The sequence below is a fragment of the Cyprinodon variegatus genome, unplaced genomic scaffold, assembly GCF_000732505.1.
Source record: "Cyprinodon variegatus isolate N-32 unplaced genomic scaffold, C_variegatus-1.0 Scaffold102, whole genome shotgun sequence".
In the NCBI taxonomy this organism is placed as follows: Eukaryota; Metazoa; Chordata; class Actinopteri; order Cyprinodontiformes; family Cyprinodontidae; genus Cyprinodon; species Cyprinodon variegatus.
This window is the reverse complement of record NW_015150555.1, coordinates 177,799-189,358: the sequence shown is the minus strand read 5'-3', so window position 1 is coordinate 189,358 and position 11,560 is coordinate 177,799. Positions and strand designations below refer to the sequence as shown.

Here is an 11,560-nt window from a genome sequence, read left to right as displayed (position 1 = left end):
ACCGAACCGAAAACCGTGACCACGAAACTGTGAACCGAACTGAACCGTGGCTTTTATGAACCGTTCCACCCCTAAAATGTATATATTTGCGTGTGTATATGTATATATATTTTGTATTTACTTTATTGTGTGTTAATATTTGACAAAAACAAGTTTAACAGGAAGGTTACTCATCTTTAAGTTAAAATAAGTCCAATCAGAGGGAGAGGGGGTATGAAAAATAAGTTTTAATTCTTCATACCCCTTTTCAGACAATTTCCATTAATCAATGTAATTTCTCTGGCTGTATATACTGACCGGTTTATTAAGTGGAGGGTTTTGTTTCTGTTTATCTGTTTATGTTCAGGTGAATCTAGTTAGTTTGAAAATTGGTGTTTGGTTTCATTGATGTTAACTAGTATCTTTTGTGTGTATTTTGTTGATTCATTTATTGTTATTCGTCAAAAAATTGAAATGCATAAGTTCCTATTTATACAAAAATGTTTTGGTACAGCGGTAATGATCAAAGCTCGCTGTCTTTTTCCTTTTACGTAACAATCCATTCTTCTGGCTTTTTTTTAACCTTTGGAGATAAACTCATTTGATACTTTTTATTTTTCATATGCAGAATATATGTGGAAGCGATTACATCTTGCACGTAATGTCTGTGAACAGAGACAAAACTTTTCAGTGTGTTACACTGTATAGTACATGTTCTTGACCTTCTAAATTTCTTTTTATCTTTTATCTATTTCGAATTTTGACTACTCTTCTGAAATTATATTGAAGAAAATATTGCTGATCTGTGCTGCTGGATGTTTTTTGTTTTTTTCTTAGCTGGATGAAGAGCAGCAAGCAGAGTCTCTTCCTCCCTGGCTTTCAGACAAAGGGTCGGAAAAAGTTCATTTTCATTTTCCTTATTTTACAACCTTTAAAACTGTTCCATTATCACTGCAAATTCTTATGGGTGACAAAAAGCAATTACGTTTTATCGTATAATTTTTTGTAATTATTACTCTGTGTTTTAGGATAATGGCTCCTCTTATAGCAGAGTATGATCGACACATGGACGAAATGACCAAGCAGCTTCAGAACTATCAGGTAGAGCAACCTTAATGTGAAACATTCTGAAATTCATATTTTTTATTGAGCTTTGGATGCATTGGCAGAGGGCGCAGGCTGATGTGTTAAAGGGCACATTTTCTTTAGAAGATATAAAAAGATTGACTGGGATGATGAAAGCATCATGGTTGCCTGTTTGAAAATACTGATGTTGTTTTTACAGGAGATGATGACAGACGTGAGAGCAAAGCTGGAAAAGGTTGTGGAGGAAAATGAAAGGTAGAAAATATGAGCAGTAGCTGAAAAGCAGAAGTCAAATTAAAGTTGTTTTCAAATCAGGATTATTTGTTACTAAATATCTCTAATATATGTCATTTCCTGTACTGATGTCTCCTGCTAGAGTACTTTTTATTTTTTTTTTATATATTCATTTTTTATAATCGCTTTCTTCAGGTTGCACACAGAGCTGAGGGAGTCAGTGGAGAAGCAACTCCACACCCTGCCTGTCGCTTCAGTGGTAGAGGGCAGCACAGTAGAAGATGCTGTCATCATTAAAAACCTGCAGGAACAAGTTCAGCTTTCTGAGCAGGTCTGAAATCTCCTAAATATGATCAAGTGTTCTTTAAAGATTTTTTTAAATGCATTTAGCTGTATTTACCTTTTTTTTTAGTTGCTTATTTGTAAATTCTGGTTCTGGGAGTTATAGCAGGCTTGCTGTGGCATTTTTAATATTGTTTCCGAAAATATGATATCACAGAACAACAACTATAAGTTCATGTACAGGTGTGTTGTTCTTATTATTATTATTATTAATATTATTATATTTTGTTTTTTATGTCAGCTGTTTAGTATAACTAAAAGAGATGCATTACTTACCTAACAATGCTCAGAAATGTTGAACTCTCTGATCTAGGATTTAATCTAGAGAGCTAAATGTGGCCTCATCTTTATAAATACTCCATGACTTCTCAATCTGCTGTTCCAAAATGGTCTGCTAAAAGATTTCAAAACGCCAAGGAAGACGGTTTATTTTTGTGACAGTTCCTGTAATTTTAGAGATATTTATTATAATTCAAGCTTTTCTGGGAGAGACACTGATGGTTCAGGGGCCCTAAGCAGCAAATAATGTTGATTTTTGCAGGTTTAATTATCTTCCTAATTCTTACCAGCCTCTCTGTCCATAATAAAAAGCAACCCTACATAATGATACCTATGAATGATGCAGGGTTTGTGTCTTCACTTTGTTTTTTTTTTTCGTGTGCATTTGCTTATGAAAAATGAGTGTATTAACATGAAATTCACTGACACTGAGATACACTGGCGAGATCCATATTTCTTATGTATGAACAAGAGATCTGTGCTGAGGAGTAATTGGGATTGTACATCCTTTAATATGTATCCGTCTGGGGAAGTGAATCTTGTACTGTATAAAAACCTGCTAATATAATGTAATTGATTGCAATTTCTTTGGAAATTTAAGAGATATTTTTCATCTTAGATAAAATTAGTTGAGTACAGAGTAAAGAAGAGAGTAAAATAGTATGTAAGTTCCCAGTGTGCAGCAGCAAAACAGATAAAGAAATAGAACCATACCAATACACACATTGAATAATACAAGAACCAACTGTACATAACAGGAAAACAACTTACAAAAACATTACGATAAGGGAAAGATAGGTTTTGAAATTGGAACATGTATTTTATTATTGGAATAAAGCCTGATAGACGGTGTTTAACTAGATAGGTACAACAAGAAAGTGCTTTGGAGTAAGATCATGAATTAATGAGGCGTGAGCTGACCCAGACTCTTATCACATATTTTTGTCTGAGCTCTCACCTCGGCCGGAGAAGCTAATTAGGTAATGAGAGCATTCCTCCCATAGACATCTCAATGGACAGGCTCAGTTTAAAAAAAGAAATTAGTTCTTCGTAGAATAACAGGTTTTCATTTTATGAACCTGTTTCTATTACATCAATGATTACTCTGTTCCCGACTGAATTGATCCGACAAAAACAATCTGGACATCAGCAGTCGTTTCCTGCCTGCTGAAATCCAGTCGAAACCTTCAAACAAAAAAACAAAAACAGAATCGAATACAAATGTTTTTTTTATTTACCGAGAAGGTCTAAGAAAATCAAAAGTCTACATTAATGCCCCGCTTTGAATATGTGGAAAAAAGAAAAGAAATAGCAAAACTGTCAGCAAAACAACTCAATTCCATTATTTCTTGCGGACAGTAATAGCTCACTCTCTAAAAGAATTTCCTGCGGATTCTAAAATCTTTGCAGCAAAGATTTTTTTCTGTGCTGTGAGACAGTCAGAATTTGATGCAGCTGGATGCCGTGAGCTTTTGTCGTGACTAGCAGTTAGATTAGACGATCAATGTAATTTTGATCTCCGCATTCAGTTCTGAGCACCAGGAAACCTGCTGCTCTTGCTTTGTCAGAGATACTTCCTGAAATCTGTTTTGTTCATTTGTCTCTTCTGTGGCAGCAAATGAAAACAAACACATGGTGGTTATAAGAGTAAATGTGGGTGGGTATTTTCGTGTGTGTTCGTACAGGAGCGGACGCAGGCCATGGAGCTGTGTCAAACGACGGCCCAGGAGCTGGACCGCCTACAGCAGGTCTACCAGAGGACCATCTCTGACAAGCAGCTTCACGATACTCAAAGGCAGCAGCTCAAGGTTAACTCTTCTCTCATCAGCATATTCTACAAACACAGTATTGTACAAAGTTTAGACATTTATATCCAGTGTTTTAAAAAGTTTTCCCAGCCTTCAATGTTTTATTCATTTTGTTCAAATTATAACCACAAATTAAATGTGTTATTTGGGGATTTATGAAAGAAATAACCACAAATTAAAGAATAAAGCTTTTTCTTTTTAATGTGTTTAATTCATTTTGCATTTGCATTATGTAAACCAATTTGGTAAAGTTTAAAAGGAAATAAAAGAAAACAAACCCTTTATGTCATACAGCTCTCTATTGTTTAACCACTAAGTTGGGAGAATGTATTAACTGAACAGCTGTTGGAAAATCTTTCCATTTATCTGCATTTAATAGAAGAGTACAATGACGTGGTATTGCTAAGCTTTAAGAAGACCAATTTGCAGTGTGCTGCAAAAAGAACACAGTAAACAGGTTTAAATGCATTAGTCGGATGAGATTGTTGTTGGCAGTATCATGCTGTGGGGAACTTTTTAAATGTAGATGTGATAAACTGAGCTAAATATCCTGTAAGAAACCCTGTTAAAGTTTGCAATAGCTTTTAGACTAAAGTGCAGTTTGGCCTTTTAACAGGAAAACAACCAAAAACCTGTAGCCAGAACTGCATTTGATTTATACAGAAAAATGATCTTGTTCCAGACCTGAATTTCATAGAGAACCTTTGACAAGAGATAAAAATGGTCCTTTCCAAATGATGTCCATCACGTCAAGCTAACACTGCAAAGCCACCAGTGAAATACTTCAGAAAGGTGGTCATAAAAAAACACTGAGAATGCACCTATATGTAAATACAAGCCACACTTTTAAGATTTTTATACATTTCAGATGGTTAGAAGAAAAAACAAAGCTGTGATTTCTAGTGGTCTGTCACATGACATGACTTAAGACAAATCACCAAACTGATTTTTAACTTGACTGTATTTTTTTTTGCTGGGGGCTCACACCACTAGGTGGAGATGTCTTCCCAGTAACGGGGTTAATTAGAGTTGTTCGGTTTCAGGTCCTTCTCGGATTTATTGCAGGACGTAATTACTGTTTCTTAAATGGTATTGAATGCCGACCTTTCCACCATCACAGGATCAGCTCGTTCAGTTCCAGCAGCACTCTTACAAACTCCAAGCGACCAATCAGAAATTGGAATCGGTAAGTAATGCTTAATTAAAAGTGTGTTAAATTGCTCCCTCCCAATTAGCCCTGGGATCGAAATGCTTTGCACTTTTCCAAAATGAACCCTGCTCTAATAATTAATCTTGTAACTAAGTGAATGGGTTTCTAAATCCCGCTGGTAGTGGGCCAGAAATGTCTTGTATAATGGACCGTCAGCTCGCTTGGTAATCCTCTATTGGCTTTTCTCTTTCCCCACAACACATAGCAACTTTCCCTCACCTGAATTCAGACACAGCAACACTACAGAATATACAGCTCTGTTTCAAACAGTGTCACCAAGCTTTAGCCTATCTATGGGTAGATATTTCCTCACCAGAATACACATGTGCCTACTTTAATTGACATGCTGTGTGTGATGGGACTGTATAGTAATACTATATCTGTAATGCATTTTTAATGTGCGTTTAAGCCCTGGGCTTTCCCCTCACTGACTGTTCATGCAAGCTGTCTTTTTTCTTTTTTTCACCTACTGCATATGAGAGCAGTTTACTTTGTAGCGGTGAATGACTGATACAGGCTCCTTAGGGTTTGTTCTGAAAGGACATGGAGACATGGAAAGTTTTAAGCAAGAAGTTTTGCTGAGAAGTTCCTTCTGACAGAAAGTTTTAGAGCGCTGTGTTTGGGAGCTATGCCGCACAATTGGCATTCTTGTCTTTCTTGCCACACACAGACGAACCAGCATCTCCTGAAGACGGTCATAGAGCAGAGCTCAGAAATGGAGGAGCTGCACTGCCAACTCAGGTAACAAAAACACCCTTGAGATTCAAAGCTGCTGCTGCTGCCAAAGGGTCTTGTTTCATTGTGGATTCAAAACACAAGGCAGGCTTCATGCCGCAGTCCTTCTTGTACCTCTTTGACAACAATTTCCCATCCAATTTGTGGATTAAAGATAAGTGTAAAAACATTTTTTCATCTGCTGCAACCTGTTCACAAGGGCAAAGAAAAGCAGCTAAATTAGCATCCGCCTAACCCTATTATTTCTGTATTGTCTTTGCTTTTCCTCAGGTAATCTGAAAAAAGAATTCCCAGCAAACATGCCTGCATAATTCCATTACTAATATTTCCTTAATTAAGTATTTAATTGGATCATAAGCCAGGCAATAGCTAAAACATAATCATTTAATGCTAATTATTTCAAAATAGCAAATAATTGCCCTAATTAATCCCTTTGCACTGGATAACTTTAGTTGGTGAGGCAGTTTGGGCTTCATTTAAATGAGATTAAATTTTGATTTCTTTACTTTGCCCTCAAGTTAAAAGTTAAGTGTCCTCTGTATACAAGGCATCTACCAATAAGGGATCAGTTCTACATCAGATCTTGCTGTCTGTGTCATGTTACCCCCTGGTAGTCTAAGAAGTTACCGCTCAGAGTAATCAGATCTGCGAAGAAGACTTCCTGTTACAACACAGCATGTCACCTTTGCTTCTTTGTCTTAATATGCAATAAAGACAAAGGTCATTTCAATTTAAAGTCTTTTGCTTTTCAGAGCAAATAAGTCATTTCTAAATACGCAGAGACTTTAGGCCTACAACCCTTTTGGAAATGGAAATTAACCACCTATTATGCTTACAGCACTTATTGGTTTTACTTTGTCTGCTGTGAGTATAAAACATCTGCTGATGTCTGGAAATTAAAGCTGAAACAGTAAAAAGCAATATTCGATAATGTGAAATGATAAGGATTTAACTTTCATTAATAAATACATTTTTTAATGTAAATGCCTCCGCTGGTTTCATAGCAAATGTTAATCTCAGATAACCAGTTATTTGTCCAACTTATTTCCATCCTTATTTCCAAACCTTATTTCCATCTCAGCAACAACAAAAAAATACCAAGCTTTTGTAAAACTGTAAATCACATCTTAGTCTTATGTTTATATATGATCACCATGTTTACATTTCCTCACTGCTGCAATTTAGAAATAGAAATGTCTTGAGAGCTCTACTGAACGAAATTTTGTTTTGTATAAACTCTGTGTACAAAATGCCAATAAAGTCTAAGTCTAAAGGGAAGCGTAATGCATGGTATTTAAATAGTTCACAAACATTTATTGCATTCCAGTCTTTTTTTTTTTACAATGTGCATTTATGATATACTGCACAACACAACTGTAAAAGGAGTTATTAAATATATACAGGCTGTATGTAAATGTTTCTCTTTAATATCTATCCAGGCTAAAAGGCTGCGGCTGCAAACTTGTTTTCTTCGTCTTTGAATTAATTGAATGCCAGCTTTTATTATCAGTTCCCTAATGTCATTTAAAGCCACAATGTAGGTATTCTTATTTCGAACTGATTTTATTTTAGGTCTCAGAAGTGAATTATTGTGAGTAAACCACTGTAACTGCTTATGGACTTAGGAGTCCGTAAGAGGAAGGAGGCTATTGGCCTAGTGGTTAGAGCAGTGTTCTTTTGCTCTGAGAAGGTTGAAAGTACCCGGTTCAATCCCCGCAGCCTGCACTCTAGGTCTCTGAGCAAGACCCTTAACCCCACACGGCTCCCCGGGCGCCGCACAATGGCAGCCCAATTTTCCCCAAGTTGATGGTTTAACTGCAGAGAGTTAATTTCTCTGTTGTAAGATCAATGAAGTTCAATATCTATCCTTTCTAAGAGGTTAAAGCAGTGTCATGAAACATCACTTTAACAGAGTTCAATGTTGACAGCAACATGATGGCAGTTTACTTAAAATTGAATAAAAATGTCATGTTTGGCCTGCAGAATCATAGTAGCAGAGATCTATTGATGTTTTATTTTTATTTTTTCATCCTGACACAGGCTTCAAAAAGCTGGATGGTAGGGTATGCGCGGATATAGCAGAAAACTTCATAAGTATAGTTTTGATACCATGATTCACCATGAATGAATAGAACCAGAGATTTACTTTATAAATATATAAAGATACTTTATAAATATCAAGGAATATGAGGAAAGTAAGCTTGAATGTCTGCAAGATCAATGCTTTCCTCTATGGACCATACTGTCACTCTTTAATGTAAGTTTTGAAATGGTTTGAGATGTTTTCATTGATGCAACAGAGTCAAAAACTGACCCCAAATTGGAGTTCATTAGGTTATTGGGCTTTTTGGCACATTTTAATTGTAATCACCCCTCACTCCCTTTAATTGCAACAACCCCTCAGCATATATGGGACCTTACATTGTATTCTCTCTTATTTGATGGGTCAGGCAGTCCAACATTGAACTCAAGACAGCCACAGCCAAAGTGGATGAGATGACCAAAGTCATACAGAATCTCAAGGAGCAATTGCAAAGAAGAGTAAGTACATCTAAGTAAAACATTTCTCAACAGTATTAATAGGAACAGTTTGAAAACACATTAGAGCTCAGTTGCAAACAGATATCATTGTGTTTATCCCTACTAATACAGGGTGGGTAATGTGTTGGGAACAAAAGGATGCCATTTTGATGAAAATGAAAAATATCAACCCACAGAGGGCTTAATCCAAAGTCACTTAGAAATGGCAATTTGCGGAAATATTTTGCAGAAACCCAAATGGGTATTATGTAAGTTTTATGGCTCCAACATGCTTGTATGCATCCTTAAAATCATTAGGGTAAGCTCCTTTGAAATAAAGGATGGAGTTCTGAAGCATCTCCTCCCAGATCTGGCCAAGACCTCACAGAGCTCCTGGACAATATGAGATGCAGCATCTGATGATTTCCCAGAAATATTGTGATGGATTTATTTTAGAACATTTTGAAGCCAAGTCAGCGGTATTCTTTACCTAACTCTCCCATGTTCCCATGCTCTTCCTGCATGATGCTGAAAATGGTCAAGAACCAGGAGAAGCCCAATACACCATGGAAGGGTCAAACAATTGGTCTATTTTATTCTGATGCCTAATGGCAGTTGGCATTCTAGCATTTATGCTATACAGGTTTATATACCTCCATACATTTGCCTCCCTTGACCAACATTTACCCTCCACCAGATCTGTGGGTGAAAAATGTTGCAGATAGCCTAATGGCCACAGAGCTTCCTCAGACCTTTACAGACATGTGACATGAGTGAAGCCATCTTCATCTGTGAAAACAAAACCGAATGCCAATGCCAACCTAGCCAATCCCAGTGCTCTCAGCTAAATGCCAGCCAAGGGTAATGAACACATTGGCCCACTAGAGGATGTTGGTTCTTGGTTGTAATGATTTGCCCAGAGAGGTTGATGCCAATATACCACTTGATTCCCCTTTTTGTGTCTCCTGTCCCTCCTTGAACATAGAGGAGGTTACCAGTATTTTTTATGAGTGAAGGGGCTTAGACAGCCCTCTCCAAGAGTATCCACCTTTCTCCTACAAACCTATCCATACTCTTGAGCCTATGCTTGGAGACACAACAAACCTTTTAGGCAATAACACCTATTAATGTGCATTCCTTGTGGTGATTTTATTTTATTTTTTACTTTTTTGCAACCTCTGCAAGATCTGGGTATTGCCCCAGATTACCCGTAGTGAGAGAGACCCTGCTCAAACTGTTCAGCTGCTAAAAGTTTTTAAGATAATTAAGCAAATGAATGTTTATGACCTCCAACTGCCCAACTGATACAAAGACAGGGGGAAAAAATCCTGCTTTTTAAGGGTTGTCTCCTTTTTAGTGCACCTGTTATTGATTTGGTCTAACACCGAAAGAGTTGACACTGATTAAAAACCCCTTCTGTTACTTAACTACCCAGATCAATAGTCCAGAAGATTTACTGACTTGATATCATGCTCTGATTAAAGAGTGTCTCTTCAAAGATCCAGCAAACTTTTTTGGGAATAAAGAGGAGCCAACATTAAAGTATTAGTTTGCATATGAAACTCTGTGTGATCATTTTGTGGATGATTTCTGATCAAGCTGGAGCTGAATGCCAATATGTTCCTCACTTCTTGGAAGACTTTTTTAAAGAGTCTGGTAGCTTTACTGTTATACTTGTGGATTTAGGAGGAAGACATAACTGTAGCTAAGGACAGGGAGGACAGCGCAGACAGGCGACTCCAGCAGCTTCAAACAACCCTGAGCCAACTGGAAACCCGGTAAGCACATTTTTGACCTGCTTTTACTTCATCAGTAATCACCTGTCTGTTCACACAACAGTGTGTCAGGAAGCCAAGAAGGTACTGTTCTGTCGATTTTTAAAGTATACCGCAATATTGATCTGATGGGAAGTCACTGAGTTTCACATCTGAGTTTTAAGTGTCACAAAGCCAAGCAGCAGCTCTTACTCTCTTTACTGCTGCCTTTCACTGTTTTTCTTCCTTTACAGGCTAAAGGCTGCATCTCTGGAGGCTGAGGCAGTTCACAGAGAGCAAGCTGTGTGGGAGAGAAAGGTGGGGGAACTCCAGGCTCTTTGCACCACCCTAGAAGAGGAGAAGTTCGAGGCTCATTGCAAAGTCAGGGAGAATGTTCAAATGGCTGAAGAGGCTGTTTTACAGAAGGAGCAGGTTGCCAGTCTTATCTTTCCATTGTTGTTTTGTCCTATCTGAGTCTTCCTTTCAATCAGTTACAGCATTTCCTCACAGCTCTCTCATTCTCTTAGAAATCCTCCCTCTGAAATCTGTGCTTTTTCCTCCATTTACTTTACCCTGTAGTCCCTTTTAAGAGAAAAACAGAAGACAGAGGAACTAGAAAAGACAAAGCAGGCCATCAAACACTTGATCCAGGAGGCTGCAGTCCGAACCAGGAAGGAGGTACAAAATTAGGAGATTTTTTAAATGAACCTTTCTATGTTTTAGCAGTATAAATTGCACCATTCATTGCAAGCATCAGCTGACATTTGATAATAAATGAATGATGATGAATAAAAATCAAATAATCAATTATTAATGCTTAGCATTTTTTAAACACACTGATTAAATAGACTGACACATTGATGGTTTCTTCACAGTCTGAAAATGTATAGACTTAGATTTGAGGAGTTTTCCCATTTAGATGGGTATGTAGAAAGAAAAGCATTCATTTAATTTGCTGATGAAGATTCTCAGTCATCCAGGTCATAGTCATTCAGTAAAAGTTCAAAAATTATCCACTGGACTTGGTTTCCAAGATTTGAAGCAATTTGGTATATGAAAAAAAACAATTTTCTTTATTGCTTTAGATCAGGGATCCAAAACAATTTTCAGTTTGCTTCAATTCATTTATAATAAAACAAGGTAAAAAAAAAAAAAAGCCAAGGAAGAAGAGAAAAAAAAAAAAAAACATATATTTATATTATGCAGTTTTGGAATTTGATATTTCTAGGGACTTTTTTCAACCTTATAAGCTGTTGAGTTGGTGCTCTATGAAGGTCCACCACTGCTAGGCAGAAATGAAACAGTGGTCAAAGAGGACACCTCAAGGCTTGGACTTTCTGAGTTTAAGGATTCACATGCATATCCTGTTTTTTTATACCTTCCAGGTACCTAATTTTAAAAATTACTTCCAGAGTCATAAAACTTTTTTCTTCATTTACTTTTTTGATTATGTATTTTGCTCATTTCCCTTATTGGAAAACACTCAAGGGAAGGACAACCATGTACAATGAAGTATTATTCTACCAGTTGTTTTAGACTGAGGACATCAGTGTCGCTTTGACTGCTAAGCATAAGAGGGGGAAAACTTCCACAACACCCTTCCTGCTGTGTGT

General features: G+C 37.0%; 1 protein-coding gene across 1 annotated transcript in view; it reads left to right on the top strand.

The window, feature by feature from the left end:
* The window catches only part of sclt1 (sodium channel and clathrin linker 1), a gene marked incomplete at its 5' end in the record, with an annotated part of 17,941 nt that overhangs the window by 2,422 nt on the left and 3,959 nt on the right, over positions 1 to 11,560 (top strand). Inside the window, 11 exons of the mRNA XM_015374401.1 lie at positions 817 to 869; positions 1,008 to 1,080; positions 1,265 to 1,320; positions 1,495 to 1,630; positions 3,606 to 3,728; positions 4,849 to 4,914; positions 5,609 to 5,679; positions 8,124 to 8,214; positions 9,880 to 9,971; positions 10,202 to 10,379; positions 10,527 to 10,625. Of these exons, the coding sequence (XP_015229887.1) occupies positions 817 to 869; positions 1,008 to 1,080; positions 1,265 to 1,320; positions 1,495 to 1,630; positions 3,606 to 3,728; positions 4,849 to 4,914; positions 5,609 to 5,679; positions 8,124 to 8,214; positions 9,880 to 9,971; positions 10,202 to 10,379; positions 10,527 to 10,625 (1,038 nt within the window). The remainder of the gene's footprint in view (positions 1 to 816; positions 870 to 1,007; positions 1,081 to 1,264; positions 1,321 to 1,494; positions 1,631 to 3,605; positions 3,729 to 4,848; positions 4,915 to 5,608; positions 5,680 to 8,123; positions 8,215 to 9,879; positions 9,972 to 10,201; positions 10,380 to 10,526; positions 10,626 to 11,560) is intronic.